Source organism: Amblyraja radiata, chromosome 4 (genome assembly GCF_010909765.2).
Source record: "Amblyraja radiata isolate CabotCenter1 chromosome 4, sAmbRad1.1.pri, whole genome shotgun sequence".
NCBI classification, from domain to species: Eukaryota; Metazoa; Chordata; class Chondrichthyes; order Rajiformes; family Rajidae; genus Amblyraja; species Amblyraja radiata.
The window spans coordinates 77822165-77848444 of NC_045959.1; the positions used below are offsets into that span (position 1 = coordinate 77822165).

At 40.2% G+C, this 26280-nt stretch overlaps 1 protein-coding gene and 1 long non-coding RNA gene across 2 annotated transcripts in view; both read right to left on the reverse strand.

The window, feature by feature from the left end:
• The window catches only part of asph (aspartate beta-hydroxylase), a 223095-nt gene that overhangs the window by 99269 nt on the left and 97546 nt on the right, over nt 1-26280 (reverse strand). Inside the window, exons 8-22 of the mRNA XM_033020394.1 lie at nt 25640-25741; nt 21874-21954; nt 20364-20432; nt 18134-18174; nt 17580-17598; nt 17104-17154; nt 15950-16003; nt 12022-12087; nt 9884-9934; nt 8092-8136; nt 7160-7201; nt 6869-6910; nt 2133-2174; nt 1963-2004; nt 1196-1240 (exon numbers count right to left, since the gene is read on the reverse strand). Of these exons, the coding sequence (XP_032876285.1) occupies nt 1196-1240; nt 1963-2004; nt 2133-2174; nt 6869-6910; nt 7160-7201; nt 8092-8136; nt 9884-9934; nt 12022-12087; nt 15950-16003; nt 17104-17154; nt 17580-17598; nt 18134-18174; nt 20364-20432; nt 21874-21954; nt 25640-25741 (792 nt within the window). The remainder of the gene's footprint in view (nt 1-1195; nt 1241-1962; nt 2005-2132; nt 2175-6868; nt 6911-7159; nt 7202-8091; nt 8137-9883; nt 9935-12021; nt 12088-15949; nt 16004-17103; nt 17155-17579; nt 17599-18133; nt 18175-20363; nt 20433-21873; nt 21955-25639; nt 25742-26280) is intronic.
• On the reverse strand, nt 15917-18105 carry LOC116972296. Its single transcript, XR_004411763.1, has 3 exons — nt 17932-18105; nt 17104-17154; nt 15917-16003 (listed from the first exon to the last, which is right to left on the reverse strand). It is a non-coding gene; the product is annotated as an uncharacterized LOC116972296 (long non-coding RNA).

Genomic DNA, 26280 nt, shown 5'->3' on the forward strand with positions numbered 1-26280 from the left:
CACAAGACCCTTTACCAGAACTGTGGTTGCTCTTTTAGGTACTTCTTGACAAACTGTAACCTGGCCATCCTATTTTTGCAGCTAACCAGTGATTTGCATCTTGCAGTGTAGCCTCTGTATTTCTGTTCGTGAAGTCTTCTGCAGACAGTGGTCATTGACAAATCCACACCTGACTCCCGAAGAGTGTTTCTGATCCGTCTGACAGGTGTTTTGGCATGTTTCTTTATTACAGAGCGAATTCTTCTGTCATCAGCTGTGGAGATCTTCCTTGGCCAGCCAGTCCCTTTGCAATTAGTAAGCTCACCAGTGCTCTCTTTCTTCTTAATGATGTTCCAAACAGTTGATTTTGGTAAGCCTAAGGTTTGGCTGATGTCTTTAACAGTTTTAATCTTGTTTCTCAGTCTCATAACGGCTTATTTGACTTTCATTGGCACAACTTTGGTCCTCATGTTGATAAACAGCAATAAAAGTTTCCAAATGGCCTTTATTAAAATCTGACAATGTGCACTTTAACCAATGTGATTTTTTCTATTACAAATCTCAAATTGTGGAGTGCAGAGGCAAATAATAAATGATGGGTCTTTGTCGGAAACATTATGGAGGGCACTGTATCACATTGCTCCACATTATACCTCTTCGCCCATAGTTTAGCCCCATCACAGCAAATAAGGGTCCATTATTTACTTTTGTTATTGTCTTTAATATTTTCCAGTAAATAGATGTTCTAGTTATTGTTTCTAGTTATAGATTTATGTTTTATTAATGATTGCAAGAAGATACAAGTTACTTTGATCCTATTACTTTGTTAAGTTCGTTCTAGCAAAGGAGAACAAAAATATCCTCAACATAACCTCAAGGTCCATTAAATATGGGACAGTTAAGAGTTTATCAAAAAATAAATTATTCAAATTTTTCACCTAACTGTAAGCATTATTTTGCAATTAGGTAAACTGTTAGCTGAATAAAATACTGGAATACTGATTTCAAAAATATTTAATCGAATGATTCACCTCAAAGATAAAATATCTATCAGCTTTCCCAGAGTATCGGTATGTTGATGTAAAAAGCATCTCAACTAACCTGGACAAGCTAGATGAACTGGCTATTTTCCAGTGTGTTTATGTTTGGTTGTAGCTCACAATCTATAAATACCTTACCGAAGAGACTAAAAATTACACTTTAAAATGATGCCCACCTTTCTCCACAAGATCTTCCACTGCCTCAGGAAGAGGCACGGCATCTGTAAGACAAGAAGACGATTCAATTTTTAATGCCTATGACAAGGACGAAGCTGAGGAAATATGTTTAAAGCATCTGCAGCTTATTTTAATGCAAACAGCTGTGTTGCATTCAAAACAAATCGTTTCAAAATCCCTACAACCAATGTAACCTATATCTTTATTAATTAAGCCACACACCATATAAGAACAAAAAAGCCTCCATCAATTCAATTTAAATTTGTATTTCTAAAATTTGTTGTGTTCGAACTGATTATATTTACACCATAAGAATCCATCATCTCTTTCCTTCAAGGTCCAACTATTTGGAGTTTGACCAAAGCTGGCAATTTTGAATTACCAGATACTCAAGATGGTAGCTGAGAAAACACAGTGGCCAATAAGCGCTTCAGAATGGAGAAGGTATATGCGAGATAGGCAGCTCTACATTCTATACCCAATAACTATCCAATGAGTTTTGCAGGAGAATGCCCATTAGAGGAGAGAAACAAGGCCAATTCTAATACTCACCATGTCTCATTGCCTATAGATATTTCAAGAGAGATAGAGATGCAGCATAGGAAAGCAATGTGGTATTGTACCCCAATGCAGATTGAAAGACTCCTTTTGAAAAGCTTTGCGTAACAGCTCAAAACATTGACCACCCAGACAAGCAAAGTAACTCTGGAAAACTGGAAACTATAAGAGGACAGGGCAAAACTAAAGGCAGCCTAGACAAACAAACCTTGGATTTCAGATTCCACATCCAAGTTCTGAGATCCATTGGCTGTTGTAAGTAATAAAATTGAGAATTTGTTAATAATATTCACCCTTTTTATGTTAGGCAGTTATCATTAGATATTTTTCACATTAGAATGATAGAAATAAAAATAGAAAGGCAATTTCAATACAAACCTGCTAAATCATTTTCATCTTGCTCTTGAACAGGCAATGCCTCTGAAAGAAAAATTACAGGACAACAGGATCATAAATAGCATATCCACTACAAATCTTTTCACACATCATTAAACTATAGGTAGCAACATATTTCAAGAGTTAATCATGGAGGGGTACTAGCACTGACTCCTATTACCAGGGTGTAAACTAATTTTATGTACAAATCTGAACAGTAGGAGAAAATTTTATCAAATTGCTGCACAGATTCAGAATGATATTCTTTACAGTTAAATGAAGAAATTACATCATAATATACACTTTTCCTATTTCTACAATTTTCAAGGAAAAAATTATGAGAATACAATATGTTTTGGAGCTAGTTTCATGCTAATTTATTTCTGCAATCACAGAGCTTCCCCAGAACAGTCCAGGATGTTTGTTCTTTGCTGGGAGGGATCAGCGTACATCCTAGTTGACCAATTTGGTTTTCTGACTCTATATTTAAATTATTGATGGTAAAGTTGAATACCAGAGACTGATTTACAGATATACAGCTCTTTGCCTATAAACTGACCAGGTTGCAAACCTGTGTCATACAGAACATTCTCAAGGTCTTGACAGACTAGATACAGGGAAATTTTCCTCTGGCCAGAAAGCGTCACACCAAAACCACAGTTTCAGGATAAAGGGGCTGTCCCACTTGGGCGACTTAATCTGCAAGATTAGAAGAGTGTCTTTGAACTTCAAACTCGCAGCATGGTCGACACGTGGTCCTAGGATGTCCTATGAGGTCGCTGGAACTCTCCTTCATGCTCGAGAGAAGTTCCCGAATACTCGTGGCCACAGCTAGGTCGCGGAAAATGTTTCAGCATGTTGAAAAATTTTCCACAAGTAAAATTTGGTTCTTTTGAACTCGTAGTGCAGTGGAGTGGAGTCGCTATTAAGTTACAGGCAATCGAGGGCAGCCGTAGGCAATCTCCTTTGCTGACCAGGCATTTTGATTGGCTCATAGGCATTTTCACGACCAAGGAAAACCTACCGGCAGGTAAATTGCCCACTAAACTTTATTATACTTCTTAAAAGTGTCTCCACTCCTTCTCTCTCCATCTCCCCCCCTCCCCCGCTCTCTAAGGGACTTACCGTTACTGTGCAGCCGTTTTACCTTGCTCTTCATCGCGGGTGTGAACTTCAGACAGCGCTCCCCCGCTTTCCCTGGACCCCGCCTTTGCAATATGTGTGTGTGTGTGCGCGCGGTTGATCGATCCAGCTCGCGGTTTCAACGCAGACGGTCGATCCAGCTCAAGGCTTTCCAGGCGGGTGCCCTCGAGCTTGAAGGTCGCGGACACTCTTCTTAACTCGCGGATTAGGTCGTCCAAGTGGGACAGCCCCTTAAGGACTAGGCCATTTAGACCTTATGATCCAAAATTTCCTCACCCAGAGGAAGTAAACCTTTATGCATCATTATGTGCTTTCAAAACACAAATTGATAGATTTATCAATATGAAGGAAATCCATGGATATCAAGTCCAGTCAAGAGAGTTTATTGTCATATGACCCAGATAGGACAATGAAATTCTTCCTTGCTGCAACACAACAGAATATTGTAGGCATAAATACAGAACAGATCAGTGTATCCATGTACCATATATATACACACATAAATAAACAGATAAAGTGCAATAGGCTGTTATAGTTCAGGGTTTGTTTGAAGTTGTGTTTAATAGTCTGATGGCTGTAGGGGAGAAGCTGTACCTGAACCTGGATGTTGCAGATTTCAGGCTCCTGTACCTTCTACCTGATGGCAGCAGAGAGATGAGTGTGCGGCCAGGATGGTGTGGGTCATTGATGATGTTGGCAGCCTTTTTGAGGCAGGGACTGCGATAGATCCCCTCGATGGTAGGGAGGTCAGAGCCGATGATGGACTGGGCAGTGTTTACAACTTTTTGCAGTCTTTTCCGCTCCGGGACGCTCAAGTTGCCGAACCAAGCCACGATGCAACCGGTCAGCATGCTCTCTACTGTGCACCTGTAGAAATTTGAGAGAGTACTCTTTGACATACTGACATTCCGTAATCTTCTCAGGAAGTAGAAGCGCCGATGAGCTTTCTTTAAAATTGCATCAGTTTTCTGGGACCAGGAGAGATCTTCGGAAATATGCACGCCCAGGAATTAGAAGTTCTTGACCCTTTCCACCATCGACACGTTGATATAAATGGGACTGTGGGTCCCCATCCTACCCCTTCCAAAGTCCACAATCAGTTCCTTGGTTTTGCTGGTGTTAAGAGCCAGGTTATTGTGCAGGCACCATTTGGTCAATCGGTCGATCTCCCTTCTATACTCTGACTCGTTGCCATCAGTGATACGTCCCACAACAGTGGTGTAGTCGGCGAACTTGATGATGGAGTTCGCACTATGTCCAGCTACGCAGTCATGAATATAGAGTGAGTACAGCAGGGGGCTGAGCACGCAGCCTTGGGGTACTCCCGTGCTGATTGTTATTGAGGATGACAATTGATTGTTATTGAGGATCCAATTGCAGAGGGATGCGCAGAGACCCAGATCTGAGAGCTTGGTAACCAGCATGGAGGGGATGATGGTATTAAATGCCGAGCTGTAGTCAATGAATAACAGCCTAACATATGAGTTTTTGTTGTCCAAGTGGTCCACAGCGGAGTGGAGAGCCAGTGAGATCGCATCCACCGTTGATCTGTTGTGGCGGTAAGCGAACTAAAGTGGGTCCAGGTTTTTGTCGATGTACGAGTTGATTTGATCAGCCTCTCAAAGCACTTCATCACCATAGACGTTAGTGGCACTGGTCGATAGTCATTGAGGCACGTCATCTTGCACTTCTTGGGCACTGGTATTATTGATGCCCTTTTAAAGCAGGTGGGAACCTCAGACCTCAGAAGTGAGAAGTTGATCCTCGACTTCCTCATCCTCGGTCTGTCCGTATTAGTGGAAATGTGTCATCCTCGATAACAATCAGCACCAGAGCACCTCAAGGTCCCTTGAAGGCAGACACGGGTGAAATTATTATGGGTAACAAGGAAATGGCACCAGAGCACCTCAAGGTCCTTTGAAGGCAGACACGGGTGAAATTATTATGGGTAACAAGGAAATGGCACCGGAGCACCTCAAGGTCCTTTGAAGGCAGACACGGGTGAAATTATTATGCGTAACAAGGAAATGGCAGAAGAATTGAACAGGTACTTCGAATATGTTTTCACTAAGGAAGACACAAACAATCTCCCAGATGTACTGGAGGACAGAGGATCCAAGGGGGTAGAGGAACTGAAATAAATTTTCATTAGGCAAGAAATAGTATTGGGTAGGCTAATGGGGCTGAAGGACGATAAATCCCCTGGGCCGTATGGTCTGCATCCCAGGGTCTTCAGAGAGGTGGCTCTAGAAATAGTGGATACATTGGTGATCATTTTCACTTTGGCGGCAAAAACAAGGGGGCAGATTATTACCTCAATGGGGTTAGGTTAGGTAAGGGGGAGGTGCAGCGAGACCTGGGTGTCCTTGTACACCAGTCACTGAAAGTTGGCGTGCAGGTACAGCAGGCAGTGAGGAAAGCTAATGGAATGTTGGCCTTCATAAATAGAGGATTTCAGTATAGGAGTAAAGAGGTTCTTCTGCAGTTGTATAGGGCTCAGTTATGACCACATCTGGAGTATTGTGTACAGTTTTGGTCTCCTAATTTGAAGAAGGACATCCTTGAGATTGAGGCAGTGCAGCGTAGGTTCACGAGATTGATCCCTGGGATGGTGGGACTGTCATATCAGGAAAGATTGAAAAGACTAGGCTTGTATTCACTGGAGTTTAGAAGGATGAGGGGGAGGTCAGCCATGATCACAGTGAATGGCGGTGCTGGCTCGATGGGCCGAATGGCCTCCTCCTGCACCTATTTTCTATGTTTCTATGAAAATGTCCGTAAAAACCCCAGCCAGTTGGTCTGCACAGGTTTTTAAAACATACCCGGGTATACCATCAGGTCCAGGCGCTTTCCGAGGGTTCACCCCTCTGAAGGATCTTCTGTCGTCGGCCTCTGTGTCTGTGACCGAAATACCATCACGGCGAATGGGGGCTCGGGAAGGCACATCAGTGTTCTCCCTATCAAAGCGAGCGTAAAACGCATTGAGCTCGTCAGGGAGTGATGCTTCGCTGACATTTGAGCTGCCCCCTGATTTCGTCTTGTAGGAGGTGATTGCAATCAAGCCCCGCCACAGTTGCCGAACATCCGTCTCATCCTCCAGCTTGGAGCAGCAGTCCCTTTTGGCCTTTTTGATGGCCTTACCAAGGTCGTATCTTGACTTCTTGTAGACCTCTGTATTTCCAGACCTGAATGCCCGGGATCTGGTCTTCAGAAGAATGCAGATATCATGGTTCATCCAAAGCTTCTGGTTAGGAAACACTCGGAAGGTTTTTGTTGGGATGCAGTCCTCCACACATTTCTTCATGAAGTCTGTAGCGACTGTGGCGTATTCATTCAGGTCTGTTGCCGAGTCCCTGAACATTGCCCAGTCTACAGACTCCAAACAGTCCAAACAGACTCCAAACAGATATGGGTATATTGCTCAAAAATGGGCACTGTGGCAGATCAGCTGTGATCTTTATATTTGGTGGAACAATCTCAAAAAGGGCCAACTGGCTCAGGCCTCTTCCAAATTTTAATGTTTTTAACTGCTAGATTTCTCAAAGTTTAACCATGAATTGACTATACAGGATGATTATGTATTGAAATAAGCAAACCTTGTATGTTGTCAATCTCTGGAACTTGCTCTGGCTCTTCAGCTAGTAGAAGAGAATGTAAAACTAGTTAAAATCCATGTTTTTTATTGGCATCAACCAGTTTTATGCAGTTATCAAGATTTAATCTTAAACCTGCAATCTTTCACCTAACCACAAGATGGCCAACAGCTCATTTCCCCCCCCCGAATGAATATACTTAGAGCATGCCATCTGCAGTTTAGAGTTTACCATTTACATACTGCTTAGAAGTTATATTTACAACTATGAAGCATTTGGAGATAATATACTAACCATAAAATTCATCCATTCTATCTTCAAGCTCCAGCTCTTTATCTGCAACAAGCAAATCAAATATAAATGAATATTTCCCTTTTATTTTCTCTCTTTCCTTCATCCTGACAAAACTCGATATATGGAATAATTCCAGTTCTGTTGCCAGCTTTACAAATACAAAAAAGCAAAATAAACAAGCTATTTGTGCAACTGTGAAAGGCATTAATTGGCATTTAAAGGCATCATCAAGGATCGATTTTAACCAGCATGGGTCTTGTGATAGGGGTGTGCCATTCGTGGGTCACTTGTTATGGTCCTTAAAAAGTACCAATTTTCACGCTGTTGAGTAAATCAATAAAGAAATATGTATAACATGTATAAAAATAAAACTAGAGAAAAGCTATAAAAGCAAGAATGAAAGGAGAATGAGATATGGAAAATCCTTATGGAAAATGACTAATAGAAAGCATACAATAAGATTAGTGTGCATCGTGAAGAGAGAGAAGAAAAACTGCAAGATGGAAAGGAAGCAGAAATATAAACCAATAGAGAAAGAGAAAAGAAAAAAAAGTTTTCTATCATTCATAATTATAATTCACAATTTTCCCAATTACAAAATTTGTGGGAGAAAAAGTAAATAAATAAAGTTTTTGTTTACACATATTCACATTATGGAAAATGCAAAGATTGTAGTAGGAGATCTACTGCATTATAACAGTATGAACTATTAGCGTGATCTATAATGTGAACTACATGGTATAACACTATTTCAGTTCATTATGAAATTTCTCTTATTATCTCACAGGATCTTATTCCATTTTATTCAATCACTCCAACATTTGCTAGCCAACTCACAAATTCTCATCGTTCTTCTCCACAGTTTAGCAGAATATTTATTAGTCAAAAGGACAGAAGAAAAATATATAAATGAGCAGAAAGCTAAAATATGCCTTCAATATATTGATCACTCATTGGAAAATCTTCCTCCATGTCACCTGCAAGGACGGATAAAAGTGGTTGATAATTCTGAACTATACAATGCTAGAGAATTTTTAAGCACCTTTGTTCAAATTACAAACTAGATTTTGTTTTCGATGGGGAAAAAAAAAATCATCAAAGCAACTAATTTATATTTGCCTGATCAGCTTATTCAGTAACTAATCAGACTGAAGAATCATTGATGGAGACGAAACAGACTGCAAATGCGGGAAACTTGAGATCAAAACAAAGTTCTGGAGGAAATGAATAGGCCAGACTGCATCTGTGGAGAGAAATGGACAGACAATGCTTTGGGTTCTTTTTGTCTCCATTTTACCTCTTACCTTTGTCACTATTTCCACCCATTTCAATGGTGTTTTAATGGCACATGTGCAAAGCATAGTGAAAGTCATTGTTGAGTCACCAGATTTTATAACGCTTGGTGTTATAGAGCTGCGACAAATCCAGATGAGCCCCAGGCTTCTGCAGGCCCTCCAGCCATTGCCTTTGTCTGGATCGTTCAACGAACCGGTGTACCTCTTCATGACCGGCCACCTTTGTTGCCCCGGGGCACATCCCGCAGCCAACCTTAAGAGCGCGGAAGGCATGATCCCAGTGCACTTCCCTACCGGCCTTGCTCCTTGCGACTGTCTTTGACAGGTCCCTCCTCTTCGGGCAGGCGTCGGGCTTGGCGACTTCCCCCCTGCAGGCCGCAGCCCGCCTGGTCCTTCTGCGTTTGGACCGCTGCCCACCAGGTTTTTCCGGGCAGGTTCCTGGTTCTGCGGCGGGTGAGCCACGCTGCTGTCAGGTATGGCCGTGCCTTGCCAGGATCACTCTGCCGTGCAGCTTGCCAGTGGCCAACGGGAAGGCATAATTTGCCAATCACCCCTCCTCGTGTACCCACTTTCCAAGCCTTGCTTCACCCCTACCACTCGTTATCAGCTTTCTCCCCTCTACTCTATCAATTTGAAGAACGGTCTCATCTCAAAATGATTTCTATTTCACTCCACAGATGCCACGTGATCCACTGAGTTTGTCCATCACTTAGTTTATTGTTGTAGAATCAGTAACAAACAACACAGTGGGAAAACAATCAAAATATATTCATCTGGGTACAGAATAAGTAAAATAGATTAAAAACTTGAGAGAAATGTTAAAAAAAATGGTTAAGAACAAATTCTTGAAATCTGTGGCAATAATTAAAAAGGAACGAGTGAAATGGGCCTGTCCCACTTAGGCGATTTTTCAGCGGACTGTCGGCGACTGTCAAGTTGCCGGCAGTCGCCTGAAAAACCAGCAACTGGAACGGCGACTGACAAAGTGGAACACACACACACACACACACAAACACATTGCTTCCTGTACAGTAAATCCCATGCCAACAAGTTGTTATTAATTGTGTAGATGTTGCTGTCACTTCACCCAATTTAAAATAATTTCCTCACACAAAATTAGCACCAGTTAAACACACAAATAGCTAGTCCTCTGAAAAGAATAAATTATATTTTGAAATTATACCATTTTAGAATGGATCTGAAATCACTTTACAAATGAAAAAGCTTGGCTAGCGATAAGAATGACAAGCAGGGGTATTTTTTTTATATATAATCTGCTAACAAAATTCACTTCATTTGGTAAAGCTGATCTCATCTTAAAAACATAAATAGTAAAGTTAAAATCAACATGCTTCATGTCTTCTCATTTTAAGTAAATAAAACCAATCACCACTGAACAGAAAAAACAAATAAACCCATGATATTTTACCTTCACTGTCCAGATGATCTGAGAAATCTTCCACTTCAGATTCATAAACATCTTGGGAAATAAAAAAAAGTAATGAAAGTCAAAGTCGCATTGTCCAGAACAAGGGGTCACAGTTTAAGGATAAGGGACCGAGACTTTTAGGACCGAGATGAGAAAAACTTTTTTCACACAGAGAGTGGTGAATCTCTGGAATTCTCTGCCACAGAAGGTAGTTGAGGTCAGTTCATTGGCTATATTTAAGAGGGAGTTAGATGTGGCCCTTGTGGCTAAAGGGATCAAGGGGTATGGAGAGAAAGCAGGTACAGGATACTGAGTTGGATGATCAGCCATGATCATATTTAATGGCGGTGCAGGTTCGAAGGGCCGAATGGCCTACTCCTGCACCTATTTTCTATGTTTCTATTCTCCGAATAGACATAACATTATATTCTTGCTTCAGTAGCATATTAGTAGAAATGCAACAGGAAAGAAAACCAGACGCAAAAATGCGGAGATTTTTACCATTTCGCTAGGGATTTAACTTATGAGTTCAGAAATCCACTCTTTGGTCAATTATTTCCCCAGATTTTGAATAAAATTGATCCCAAAACTCAAATTTTAAAATCTAAACGACGTCACAATGCCCACATGCTAACCAATCCAGGTCCACCTGCCTCCAGGCGCCGACCCCCCCGCCGCTGTGGATTAAAGCCCCGCGCCAAGCCAAGTACGCTCGCGCCACGCCTCCCACAGCTGGACTCCCACGCCCCCCCCCCGCTCACTCACTTAAACCCCACGCCCGCCCGCACCTATTTTCTATGAATCAGGAACAAATCAGATAGATTTGTCAAGACCATGGCAGATTAACAACAATATGTTTTGAGAAGGTAACAAGGAGGATCAATGAGGGCAATGTGATTGCAGTTATTTACAAGGATTTTAATGTATTTGATGAAATTCCAGATGGCAAGCTGGCCAAAAAAGTGAAAGTGTTTAGGGTCCAAGAGACAACAGCAAATTTGATCAAAAACTGGCTTAGTTGCAGGAAGGATCAGGTAATAGTGTTTTTGTCACGAGTTAAACTAACTGAGCCTTGTATTCAAAATTGCTGGAGGAACTCAGCGGGTGATGCTGCTGCACCCGCTGAGTTCCTCCAGCAATTTTGTGTACCTTCGATATTCCAGCATCTGCAGTTCCCTTTTGAACACTGAGCCTTGTATTCAGTCCTTTACCTTTGGAACTTATGTGATTCTACCTTAACGACTGGATGAGATGGTTAACAGTATAACATTTTAGGGTGCAGGAAGTCTGGGTGGCTTAGTCAGTTAAGCAGAATCATGTAAAATGGAATTTAATCCAGAGAAGAGCAAGGTATTGTAATTGCAGAGGTACAATACAGCATTGTAATAGAAATAAATATTAGGATATTGTCTGATGTGGGGAGAGAATGGAAACAAAGTATCTGCTCAAAAATCCTTAAAGGCAGCATGAGAGATCGAAAAGATAGTTAAAAACACATGAATTGCTTTCCTTTATTTAGAAAAGCAAAGAATAAAAGAACAAGAATTATGACAGAACTGGATAGCATGCTCGACAGTTTGTGCAAACCAGTCACGACACTGCAGGAAAGATGCAATTACACGGGAGAGGATTTAGGAAGATTTTTTCAAGACTCAACTGTTTTAACAATTGAGAAATATTAGGGTGGTCGTCTGTGGGGGAAAATATGAATGTTGGAGGCCTAACTGAGTTGGGAAAATTAGGACGAGGCTTGACAGATATATTTTCTTTGACAGAGGAATTCAAAATTGAGAGCATTTTAAACAGGGAGACACAGAGTTAAAGTAGTTTCTTAGAAGAGTTTGAGGAGTCTATAACTCCTATAAAGAGTACAGGACAAAATTCTCATCACATTACATTTACAAAAATACTTGGATGCATACCTGCAACGTGCACACATAGGTGGACCTGCAGGGCTACAGCTCAATTGCTAAAAGGTAAGCTTGTGCTAGTTAGTTCTTTTCCAATTAGTGCTTAAGGTGTTGTAATCCTTTTTTTTTTTTTAAACCTTAAGTAGGCAAGAAATCCAGCTAATTCTGATACAATTCCTCTAATCACTGCAAAGGAACTTGACGTAGCTGTTCAAAAGAAGTATATACCTGGATTATCTTGTTCAGAGACTACTTCTTCAGGCTCAAAGATTGCTTCATCTACAACATAAAGAACTTTTTGTTACCAGACTCAGTACTGCAGATCACAAGAATTACATATTTATTGATAACTAGACCGTGGGACCAACGGGTCGCTGTCACACGGGAGGACTGGTTCCCCAACGCAATATTCCCCACTCATCCATAGCCCCCACAAGAGGCCTGGTCCCCCAACGCAACCCGTTTCCCAATGTAAGATTCCACACTCCCCTGCCTCCCCCAGCACTGGACTTAAAAAAAATCCAATTGCACTTCCCCTGCCTCCCCCAGCACTTCCAATTCCCCTGGCCCCTCCCCCCCCTGTGCTGCCAGGACCACGACTAGGTGTTCTATGATGGCAACATTGTTGCAAATGTCAGGTGGAGAACTATGAGATTCCATTCAGGTGAAAACTTGGTGGAAGCATAGAGTGTTCCTGGATTGCAACTTTGTATGGAAGTTGATTGCAAGCTGGGATAGCAAGGATTTAACAGTAAAACACTTTTTAAAGTTGGCTTTTTTAAACCTTTAAATATCAATAACTTGTGAAATATAACATCAAATCTGAAGGAAACTTGACAAGATCGACGATGGGAAAAAACTGAGTATGGTTCTGCGGGCCCGCTCTCTATCTTTGTCTCTCTCTCCGTCTCCGTCCGCTGTCCGTGTCTCGGGTCTCCGCCCGCTCCTCGTCCGCCAGCACGGCCGGCCGCCTTACACATGCGCACAACCACGGCCAGCACCAAAGATCCTATAGCGAGGATCTTTGGCCAGCACATCATCGGCCGTGGTTGTGCGCATGTGCCGCCCTGCACATTCGCACTGCCACTGCAACTGGTCGGCGTCGGCCACTTTCTCCCTCCCTTTGCATGGTGGGAGATCTGGCTGCCATTGCTGTCCACTCGCCGCGACCGCTGAAAACCAACCCAGAATCACTCGTTCGAACTGGAGTAACTCCCTGGAGTAACTCTTGCTTCTTGGTTTCCTGGTCCTCCAAAAATATTCGAAATGGAATTTAATTAGAATTTAAACACCACCACCAAACTCTGAAAAATAACAGCCTATTGCATTTTATGTTTATTTATTGTGTATATAAGTATATAGACACAGTGAACTTTTATCTCCTGTTCTGTATTATGTTTACAAATTCTGTTGTGCTGCAGCAAGCAAGAATTTCATTGTCCTATCTGGGACACATGACAATAAAACTCTCTTGACTCTTGACTTGGACAAACAAAAAAGGGTTCTTGGGGGAAAAAAGGACTACCTTAAATTTAATTGGTTCTGGTTGGGTACCTATAGTAGGGTGAAGACTATTCCATGCTTTAAATGTGCGGCGGAACTCCGTGGAGCAGTCAACATCTCTGGATAGAAGAAATTGGGTGACGTTTCGGGTAGAGACCCTTCTTTAGATTTCCTCTGGTTTTAGTGTTTTAGTTTAATTTAAAGATACAGCGTGGAAACAGGCCCTTCGGCCCACCGAGTCCACGCCGACCACCGATCACCCGTACACTAGTTCTATCCCACACATTAGCGACGTAAGTCAAGAGTCAAGATTGTTTTATTCTCTCATGTCTCATTGAAATCCTTACTTGCAGCAGCACGACAGAATATGTAAACATAGTACTCTGTAAACAATGTTATAAATGAGAAAACAAAAGTGTATATTTATATATGAATATATAACTATATACACAAACACACACACACACACTCAATTTCCCTCCTGGGATTAATAAAGTTCTATCGTATAGTTTCGTGTGTGTAGGAAAGAACTGCAGATGCTGGTTTAAACTGAAGATAGACACAAAAAGCTGGAGTAACTCAACAGGTCAGACAGAATCTCTGGACAAAAGGAAAATATTCTGTTTGGGTTGGGTCTGAAAAAGGTTCCTGCACACCTTTAGAATGTGGAAGGAAACAAGAGCACCCGGAGAAAACCCATGCGATCAAAGGGAAAAGGAGCAAACTCCATATAGACAGCACCCATATTCAGGATCAATTCCGGGTCTCTGGCAATTTTAGGCTGCAACTTTATGGCCAATGTACTGCCCCATAGTCTTGAACTGAATTAAAATATACAGTAGCTGTAAAGGGGGACAGAGCATCACTTAGAGATTTAAGACTGAAAATGGAGTTTCTTTTTTTTTTTAGTAACCAAAGTTATCAACGTATAATTTTTTGTGTGTTGGAAAATAAAATATCGTGGATTTGCTGCCTCACACGATCCTGTCCTCGGGCACTGACTGTGTTGAATTGCACATTCTCCCTGCAAGCATATAGGTTTCCTCCCACATCCCAAAGATGCATTGGCTTTGTAGGTTAACTTGTCTCTGTAAAATTTGCCCCTAATGTGTTGGGAGTGGGTGAGGAAAGTGGGATAAACGAACTTGTGTGAATAGGGAGACAAAAAATGCTGGAGAAACTCAGCGGGTGAGGCAGCATCTATGGAGCGAAGGAAATAGGCGACGTTTTGGGTCGAGACCCTTCTTCAAACTGATGTGAGGGTGCAGGGGTTGGGAAGAAGAAATGAAGAGGTGGAGACAGTGGGCTGAGGGACAGCTGGGAAGTGGAGGAGAAAGCAGGGATTACCTGAAATTGGAGGTCAATTTTCATACCGCTGGGGTGTAAACTGCCCAAGCAAAATATGAGGTGCTGCTCCTCCAATTTACGGTGGGCCTCACTCTGGCCATGGAGGAGGCCCAGGACAGAAAAGTCGGATTCGGAATGGGAGGGGGAGTTGAAGTGCGGAGCCACCGGGAGATCAGGTTGGTTATTGCGAACTGAGTGTAGGTGCTGTGCAAAGCGATCGCCAAGCCTGCACTTGGTCTCACTGAGGTTGATCATACGCTGAATAATCCAACCAGAATTTTGTTTGGAAGTGGAAAGAAATAATAGAAATTGCATTCATTGCAACGTGTAAAAGGAGATGAGATTCTGTATTGTAATTTTGCTGCATGTCATTGTGGTATATATCATGTCTTGATTGGTGAATATGTTTAGTTTGTGACTTTATTTGAAGCAGAAATAATATGTGAATGCTTCATTGACCATAATTCTGACTGGTAACTACGCAGTTCGTCCGAGCACATTATCGCACGTGTCATGCAAGCCGTCATAAATGACCACCTAAACTGTCATTTGGCAACCTAAAAAGCTGCCTAGGTTGCCCGGCTGGCAACAGGGGAAAAAAGTTAAGCGAGAGCCCTGACATGGCCAGCATCCAAGCAATTATTGACCCAGTATCTATGGATGAGGTTGACAATGTGTCTCATATTTCTCATGAAACTGATCTTTCCAATGAGAGGTCACTTTAAAACTAAAGTTAATATTAAAGTAACTAGGTGTTCTTAGTTTTATTCATGGTGAAATGTTCAGTGGGAAACATTAGTTGTACTCTAGAACTTAAAATGGTGAGCATTTTAACTACTGCTCTGATAATCCTCCACACAGATCTCTGCAAGATAAATGCTAAGGCATACAATAATGATTACCATCATACATGCATATGTCTTGCTAATAAATACTACTGATCTATGTAATCTCATGTAAAAACTTCTAAATAGCAAATATAATGTGCATGATGCAAAAAAACCCCAAATATTAACCAATAAGTCTATATCATCTAGTAAAGCTCTTTATAGACTTCATGCCTCACAAAATACAACCGGGATAAATTAGTTAATAGAGGACTTGAGTTGTAGAACAAGCTTGGCATGCTGTCACCCCAACTGAGTATTAGGTTGGAAAAATTAATCACAAAAGTGTTCCACCTTATACTTTCAATGTATAATATTATCTCTAGTTAAAACAGCCAGCAAATGATTATGTTGTTTAGCTCAATATAAGGCGCAAGTACTAACAGAGAGTTGGACATCATAACAAGAGCAAGCCTTACCTAATGTCTCTTCTCTTTCAGAATATATTTCGTCTTCCACATACGCAGACTCATCTAAAAGGGAAAAAAAAATCTATTTATGCTGCAAGATACAAGAGTAGATGTTGTGGCCAGTGATGAAATAACAGTGCACATCATTGACATCTAGGGAACCTGCAAATTACTGCCATAGCATTATCTCACTATTCTTGATGTTAGTTGCAATCAAGTGCAGCAACTAAGATAACAAGTAGGCTGAGTAGTTACTCACATTCGACCAAGAGATTAAATTGAATTGAATCTTAAGCATCATAAAAGTAAAATATTTATAAAGTTTGAAAACCTACAAAACTTTCAAATATTAATCTGAGGAAATTTTGAGTTGCTATTGTTTTTAGAGTAGATTGTTAAACAGTAATTATGGCTTGGAACACCGTTCTTTCTTATTTGGGCAGCAGTTTAATTTTGTGGATTCACTCGATGGCTTCAGGTGAGACTATTCCGATGAATGCTAAATTACTGGTGAAAAATCATTTAAGACAGGAAATCATAAATTGAGTCAGCTTGCTACAGTTTCAATCACAGCCGGAGCATCTTTTCATTTTCTATTTGTGACTACATTTTTCCTGGCTAATTGTTAAAGAGTTGAAGATGGACTATGCTTCCAAAGAGAGCATAGAATTTAGTTTCCCTTACTCACTTCCAGTATCAGAGAGTGAACAGAGCTATCAGTGGTTACCCAGAAGATATTCCTGACTACAGAGATATTCCTATGGCTGAAAACTACATTATTTAAAATGGATTTAAGACACATTCAACTGCACATTTTTATTTTTAGTGAGAATAATTCATAAGTTCTTTACATTCTCATAAGTTTACTGATTTTTATTAATATCAAAGATGACTGTAATAGGCTGCAATGAATCAGAGGATCATTGAAAGCAACTTCAAGTTTTCCGTGTTTCAACAGCTTTCCCATTATTCCCATTTACAATTCAAGCCACAATAGCCACCTGAAACTCATGAACAGCAACTCAACCTAGAAATTCTGCATATCTGTACATCATCTCCTTTTCTATCATTTTAAATTAATCTGAAAGAGTACCCCTATTGTATTACAACTCATGAAAATATCCCCATTGAGTGACACAAATGAATGTAATTAAAGTACAAACCTCGAGCATCTGCTTTTTCGTGGTCAGGTTCAGCCTCATATTCAACTTCAGCTGCAAATTTCAAACAAAATTATTATTAGGATCTTAAAAATCATTCAATGAATGTGGCAGTTTAAGAACACCTTACAAAACAGTTTACAATTTGTCTATATACTTACTTTTAGATTCACTTTCATAATTTATTTTGTGACGACGAAAAAACCTTATTAACAGAACCAACATTATTGCTTGACCCACTGAATTACTTTGATTTTTTTTCTGTAAACCAGCTTCTGCAGCTCCTTGCTTCTCCATTTCAGACATGATACCATTGGATGGAGGGGCAGGCTTGACCCACCTAGGTGGCCAACTCCTGCTTCTATTTCCTTGTGTTGTTGTGTACATTAATGAGTTCTCTCCCCAACTACTGCTTGCAGGATCTTGATGTAGCTCAGTTGTCACATTTGATTGTGTTACAAAAGTTTGACTGTACTTACGAGGTGCTTCTAATATATCCTGATGTAAAACAAAACGCTAATCATGCATGAAGCTCAATAAGTTTCAGTAAGCTTGATGTCATCATTAGGGCACAAAAACTGATATCAAAAGTGCACACCATCCAGTGTAGATCACTAATTAGCAACAAAACAGAATCCTGCCCAATTTTGTCCTCTGCCATCATGAACCAGTCCTCTCAGCTGGGAGCTAATGCAAAAGGAGTGCATTAATTTGGCATCCTGCTGTTTTACAAGGTTTATGTATATCTGTATATACTGTATACACCAGGAGCACATTTGATGGAAGCTTGTTTGCTCATGGGTAAATAATAGATGGCTTATGAAAGCTCACCTGCTTCAGGAGCTTCTGAATCTTCAGCCGCAGTATCAAATTCATTTGTTTGCTCCTCCACTGGCTCTGGCTCCTCCTCTTCCTCTGGCTCCAGCTCCTCCTCCACTGGCTCTGGCTCCTCCTCCTCTTCCTCCTCAACTTGCTCTGGCTCCTCCTCCTCAACTGGTTCTGGCTCCTCCTCCTCCTCCTCCTCCTCCTCCTCCTCCTCTGTTGGCTCTGGCTCCTCCTCCTCTGCTGGCTCTTCTATAGAAGAAAAAATGAATGATCTGAAACTTGTGCAAATGTTAACAGCATATACAATGTTTGAATCCCAAGACGATGATCAGAATTAGCTCAATGTCACTATGACAGATGCAAACACAATAAATTGTATAGCATTCTAAGGGTTTTACAGATAATAATTTAATCTTTGGTTACATTTTCATAATACTATTAGCAAGGAAGGCCAAGGTTTTAATTATGTTTCGAATACTGCCCCAATAAATTGTGTTCATTTATTAGAAGTGGAAACTAGAACGCCGCTACCCAGATCACAACTCTTAATGAATTCCATTAACCAACATCAAACAAGCATGTAAGCCTATACTGACAATCAGTTCTCCACTACCTCAATTTTAAAATGTTCAACTCCTTTCATGGTCATCCTACCCGTATACCTCTGCAACCTTAACAGCTACGGAGAGCTTTAACAACTCATTTTTGTACCCTCCTACGTTGTCTCTTGTGCATCTATACGTTTCACTTGACAGCCATGTCTTAAGCTGCAGAGGCCTTAAGCACTGGAATTCTCTCTCCTAATTTCCCTCACCTTTTCCTTTTTTAAATTGCTCCATAAAATACATATCTTTAACAAAACTTTTTTATCATTTGGACTAATATCTTGTACAAAAGCTGCAAAGTTATATTTCCTGACACTGGACAAAGTGCCTTGGGATACTTTTGACTACAATAAAACAATACAATATAACAGCAAATTATTCTCTGTTATAAAACTGGTAAAATTTGTTTGATTTTAATGTTGTCATACTTCTGTTTCGTATCATCTTCACGAAGCTAAAATTGGGAAAGTAATCTCTAATTAGATAGGGCGGCACGGCGGTGGAGTTGCTGCCTTGCAGCGCTTGCAGCGTCAGAGACCCGGGTTCGATCCTGAGTACGGGTGCTGTCTGTATGGAATTTGTACGTTCTCCCTGTGATCTGCATCGGTTTTCTCAGAGATCTTCGGTTTCTTCCCACACTCCAAAGACCTAAAGGTATGCTGGTAAATTGGCTTGGTAAATGTAAAAATTGTCCCCAGTGTGTGTAGGACAGTGTTAATATGCGGTGATCGCTGGTCGGTGTGGATCCAGTAGGCCGAAGGGCCTGTTTCCCTTCTGTATCTTTAAACTAAACTACAGGTATCATGTCGGTATTACCAACAAACACAACAAGTGTGAATTCTACACTAATCATCTTCCTTCAGGTGGATAAAAGTTAGATATAATATTTACTCAAGTTATAGCATTTGGTAATAAGGTAGTGATTTATTTAAGACTGCACCGATTTTCTACTTTTACCGTATAAAACTGGTACCCGAGATAAAAGATTACCGTTGAAAGGCTAGATGTGTCTGGATGTTCTTTAGTGAAAAACGAGGGGACATTTAATACAATGACATAAAATCATGAAATATGTAGATAGGCCGGATGAGGCGGCCAATCTCGACCTCATCGGTACTTCCACATCGATCAGCGGGTCGAATTTACTCTCTGCAGCCGAGGCTCTGGAACTCCGGCCCAGCTGGACCGGCAGATCCGTTCCCACAGCCGACTTCAGAGGCGGTATTTACGGGCCGATATCTCGGCTCCCCGGTTGCCTTAGCAGACTGTTCCGGTGCGGTTGAACTCCTCTTGGAGGCTGTAACCTTTGTCGGTCTGGAAAAACTGATAAACCAGAAAGGCTCTGGAACCAAGGATGTCAGAAAAATTGGTAGTGGACCTATATCTGCATATGTGGTGCAGATTGCATTGAGATCTTCACACAGCAAGGAAATAAGTTTCACTGATGCAGAATTTAGACCAGGACGGGGAACTGGATAGTTATTTCAGAAGAGGGACATCACAAACACAATGGACCAATGGCCTCCTCCTGTACTGTAATCATTCTATGTTTTCATGATAAATAACAAAGGGAACATTAACAGATAAACTCAATGTGACCATATTAACAAAAATACCGGTCTAATAATAGGCAGTCCCACATGAGGAACCAAGAGAACTACAATCATTTATATTTACAGAAACATTTAATTATTTGTTCAAGCAAATTCTACTTCAGCAAGCTGCAGCAATTCAATGATCGTGGCATCCAACGGAGATTAAATGTTGTAATTTATATTTATTTAGATGTTAAATGAATTATGGAATAATATAATTCAAAAGATAAATACCTACCTATATTTGTTGCGAAATACTCCTGTGCCACAGTGGCGTCAATTGATCCAGGTGTTTCTTGTTCAGTTTCTAAAGTAATATTTAAATACACTATATCAGCTTAATTGTTCCTTGATATATTAACTTTCCTAATATAACAGTTAGTGCTGAGACTAAATATGGCTCTACATTGCTGACAGAACTAGTCGGTGAATACCATGTTGGTGAATTCTCATAACTGCACTAAAAAGATGATCCCAGGCTGGATTATTATGAACACATTTTGATTGTTAGTTATGATAATCAATTTAAGGAGGTGAATACATTTTTTGAATTGTTCATTTCTTCACTACCAGAGAAATGTCTTCAATTTATATTGGCCTGATCCCAATACCAGAACTGCTGAATGGAAATAGCAAAATGTAAGAAAATATATTATGTATCATTATCTCCCTCTTGAAGGTCTTTTCAGAAATATAATATTTCAACTCAGGTTTTCAGCAGCTATTGGCAATACCTCATTAAGATTTACAAGCAATTCATACAAAAAAAATTGCAGGTAAAAATGTTTTGGGAAAAAGGATCCTTTTAAAGCTTCAAATTGTCAATAGACAATAGGTGCAGGAGTAGGCCATTCGGCCCTTCAAACCAGCACCGCCATTCAATGTGATCATATCCCCAATCAGTACCCTGTTTCTGCCTTCTCCCCATATCCCCTGACTATCTTTAAGAGCCCTATCCAGCTCTCTCTTGAAAGTATCCAGAGGACAGGCCTCCAACGCCCTCTGAGGCAGAGAATTCCACAGACTCACAACTCTCTGTGTGAAAAAGTGTTTCTTCATCTCAGTCCTAAATGGCTTACCCTTATGCTTAAACAGTGGCCCCTGGTTCTGGGCTCCCCCAACATCGGGAACATGTTTCCTAGCGTTATCAAACCCTTAATAACCTTATATGTTTCAATAAGATTCCCTCTCATCCTTCTAAACTCCAGAGTATACAAGCCCAGCTGCACAATATTCCAGGTGTGGTCTCACTAGAGCCCAAAACAACTGCAGAAGGACCTCTTTGCTCCTATACTCAACTCTTTTTATTTAATTTATCGACTACTCAGACCATGCAAGAAGCTTATTTTGCCTGTGTTCCTGACCATTTAAGATCGTAAGGAATAGGAGTAGAATGAGGCCATTCGGCAAATCAAGTCTACTCCGCCATTCAATCATGACTGATCTTTCTCTCCCTCCTAACCCCATCCTCCTGCCTTCTCCCCATAACCTGACACTTGTACTAATCAAGAATCAAGAATTCCCTTTGACTCTAGGGAAATGTGGCTTTATAAACAGTATTCTAAACTTTTTTTAAGTTATTTGTTACTCCGTTTTTAAATTTCATCAAACAGGAATTAGTTCATTCATTTTTTAATTTCTCTCACTTCCATTTAAAAAAGAGCTATACAGCACTTTGTAGATAGGTTTATAGCTTTTTCTGCACGTTCATTTTTGTAACACTATTACTTAAAGGAATTCTATAATACCTGTCTCAACCGGTGGATGTATTGGCTCTTCGTTTTTCCCAAAATGTTCAGCAGGTATCGGCCCTTCCGCTTCCTTCAATCCTGATTTTAAACACCAAAAGAATATCATAAAAACACAGAATTTATAACCAAGTTCAGGAAGAGCTTATTTCTTAAAATAGCAATACACAAAATTATAGGCATACAAATTCTGTATTACCCAATTTTCACGGTCTCTCAACACCTGATGGTCATGATGAAAGCTGCTGTTTTCTCTCTTTGAACAGCTTTTTGAAGCTTGGAGATTTTACTATGGAAACAAGCTCATTAGGGAGAGTCATGAGGGACCCTGTAGAATCCAGCAGTCTGTCAATACATTGTGCAGCTGCTGCTGGTCCCTGGCAGCAGTTTGCCCTCACTATGCTAGCCAGTTCTGAGTCCTGCACCTCAACAGTGAATGACCTTGCCCATTGACCAACCTATCACAGGTAGACATTGAATAGTGCCTCCGTAGCTCATCCCACACTGTGCTTCAAGGCAATGGGATGACTTTAAGTATTTCATTGTTGCAAGAAATCCAGGAGGCAGAGGCCTCAAACAAGTTCCATTACAACAGCATTATGAAGAGTAAGACTGACACCAGAATCCCAGCACAACAGCACTGTGTCTCAATATACCATGGTAAGATCTTTTTTAGCACCAAATGTATTAAGCATTTGTTCCTGGGAACGCAACTAAACAAGATACCAGTGGTATACTATGCAGTTACTGCGAAGTTACAACACAGAGTAACACTCTTTCAATACAATCTTCAAAACAATTTTTAATAGGATCAAATTCAGTAATGCAAAGCATTAGAAAACTACAGACAGGCAACTATATAATATTTTAATGTTGACACAAGAGACTGAAGATGTTGTAATGTGGAGCAATAAACAATCTGCTGGAGGAACACAACAGGTCAAGCAGCATCTGCAGAGGGGAAAGGAAGGGTCAAGGTTTTGTGTCAAAATCATGCACATTTGAATTTTATACATATGCACGACTGAATTGGTTCCCAATTTATTTTCTGGAATATTTAAATATTTCTGGTGGCATTAGTTGTACTTAGCCAATTATCCCAACTAATCCAGCTAAATAAAGTGTTGATACCATTTTAAGGTGCAATAGACTACAAATAGTCTGGCTAGCCTCAGACAGTGGCTTGGATTCAAGACCATACTAACTTTGTAGCAAAGACTACGTATTATAGCTTTGATGTTGTCATTGATCTTTCAAAACAATTTACACCAGAAAATAAAATGTGAGAAGCCTGTACTACAAGCCACATTAGAGTGGAGGAAAATGAAGGGATAGGAAAAGACAGAAGATTTAAAGAAGAAGAGGGTGCATTAGAAATGTCCATCAATAGAAGGGCAATTCCATCAGTAAAAGTGGAAACCAAATGTATGGATGGATCATGGGCTGAGTTGTCAATATTAGGTGATACAAGCACAGGGTGCATGCAAATGAAAACTCTTTGAAAAATATTGTACTAGAATGTGAAGGGATGGGTATACATTGTTCATCTTCTTATAGATAATGGTAGGTTGTATGCTGACACAATTGGTTGTATTTATCACACCAGGCAATCCGTTTCTACATAAATCTACTTTGCATAGCCACCCAGAGGGTTTTTCATATAAATATTTTTGCCTGGACACATGGTGTCAATATCAGTAAGATAGTTCCAAAGCATTCATACTAAGTTTTGTATTATTGGCATTCAAGCACTGCAAATCATACTTTAAGTTGTAGTGAATATTAACGTGAACAACTATGCTCTTCCATTATGAACTCAACTTACAAAAGCCAATTCTTTCTCTTGATTATTATTTTATCATAAAAAGAAACGATTACATTAAAGTAAATCACGTCTTCCACATTAAATTGCTTTTGAGGCCCGGCAATTTTTAAATATAAAAACTAACGTTATTTTGATACTCCAAACACTATGCTTACCACCAAATTTAAAGTATTCTGTCTCTTTATTTCATCCATTTATTCATTTTGAACAGAACATTTATTTTAAAATATGTCAGGTATATAATAGGGGGAAAGAAACAAACTGTACGCTGATGGTAATAGTGACAGATACCAGAGGATATTTTTTCCTCCATAGCCTTCACTGGGAGCAAAAATCACGAATTTGTGCATCCTCAACAAGAGGATTTCCTGTTCACTAACTTTACACAAAATAAGTTTTTTTTTTCATTTTCAGGATACTCTCAATAATTATTACATTACACTCACTGAAAAATCAGCAGAGTATTGTGTCCATTATCTGAATTGCAAAACAATGGACAATGCTACAGGAAATTTAATAGCACCATGTATTTGAATGCATCATTCAAAATCCAAATGTTATTTCTGGCTGACGGTGAAGCAAACAGGGTTCATGTACACAAGTGTGCTACTTGGCAAAAAAATATTAGCACTAGAAAAATAAAGCTGCCAAAATCAAAAATATCTTCATCCAATCACTTTGTTTCAAACACACCAACTCAAATAATCTCAATGAAGTTAGATCAATTATGTTCAATTCAATCCAATCCACTACCATGAATATTATAAAAGCAAAAAAAGTAGGAGAAGATGAATCTGTTAGAAATTCCCCATAATATAGTTGGAGTCGTTGCAAAGGGCTTGACACCTTGAACATCACTGCAATCACATTATATTCTTTTGAACAATGTTTGAATGGAATGGTTCAGCAAATGTAGACCTTCATTAGACTTAAACAGAATTATATGTAAATTGTTGTATTCAGCTTTCCTCCCAACTCACAAGCCTTCACTCCAGCCTTGTGTGATTGGGTCTTCGTAGTAAATTTGTTTTTTTTAAACAAAAGCCAGTAAGGCACAAATTTGCTTTTAAATATTGTCATTCCATAGAAATTTCCACAGAATGGCTTAGATCTCCAAATTATATCCACACACCTAAAAGCTAGATATCCACTTTATGCTTTTCTGAACATCTTGCTTCTTTGATTTACAATATACCAATGCAGAGCTTTGATGTGCAACATTGATATTTAATGAAAATATTTAAAGCCTATGCCTTCGGGATGGCAAGGTAAACAATCCTTGGATGGCCAGAGGTTGTAAATTTGGTCAAAAAGAAAAAGAAAGCCCATGTAAGGTTCAGGAAAATGAAATCAGACAGGGCATGAAAAACATACTTAAATAGGGAATTAGAAGCGGCAAAAGAACAGGATAGATTAAAGAAAATCCCACGCTTTAAGTACTGTGACAAAAATGGTCTATGGGGACCTGTGATATATAAGAATCACAAAGGTAAATGTAAGATAGACACAAAAGGTTGGAGTCACACAGCGGGTCAGATAGCATCTCTGGAGAAAAGGAATAGGTGATGTTTCAGGTTGAGACCCTGTAGATGGGTTGGTTAGTAAGCTTGCAAATGACATAAAAAGTGTGAAGTTGCAGACAGTGAAGACATTTGTCAAAGGATAGAGTGGAATAAACATTATAGATATGGGCAGAGAAATGGCAGATGGAGTTTAGTGAACAAGTGTGAGGGATTGTACTTTAGGGGGGTCAAAGTCAGAGCACGGAAGGACCTTCACACCTTAAACCTGTGTCCTCTAGTTCTTTATTCCCCTACTTGAGAAAAATGTTGGTAATTCACCCATTCATTCCTCTCTTGATTTTGCTCCAGCATAATGGCATATTTCCTGCAGCAGGATGACCAAAACGGAACACCATCCACCAAGTACAGCCTCACCAACCTCTTGTACAATTGAATATAAAGGAGATGTATAGTTTTAATGACAACAGCCTTAATAGCATTGATGTACCAAAGGATCTTAGGGCTCCAAGTCCATGGCTCCCTGTAAGTGTCAACATAAGTAGATAGAGTGGTAAAGACAGTGTATGGTATGTTTGCCCTCATTGATCGGGGCACTGGGGACTGGGGACGCAGCCCAGACCATCACACAAACCATCCTCCCTTCCATTGACTCCATTTATACCTAATGCTGCCTCGGCAAGGCCAGCAGCATAATCAAGGATGAGTCACACACTGGCCACTCCCTCTTCTCCTCTCTTCCATCAGGCAAAATATATAGATGTGTGAAAATGTACACCTCTGGATTCAGGGACAGTTTCTTCCCAGCTGTTATCAGGCACTTGAATCATTCTACGACAACCAGAGAGCAGTCCTGAACTACTATCTCTCTCATTGGTGACCATCAGACTATCCTTGATCGGACTTTGCTGGCTTTACCTTGCACTAAACTTTATTCCCTTATCATGTATCTATACACTGTAAATGGCTTGATTGTAATCATGTACTGTCTTTCCGCTGATTGGATAGCATACAACAAAAGTTTTTCACTGCACTTCGGTGCACGTGACAATAGACTGAACT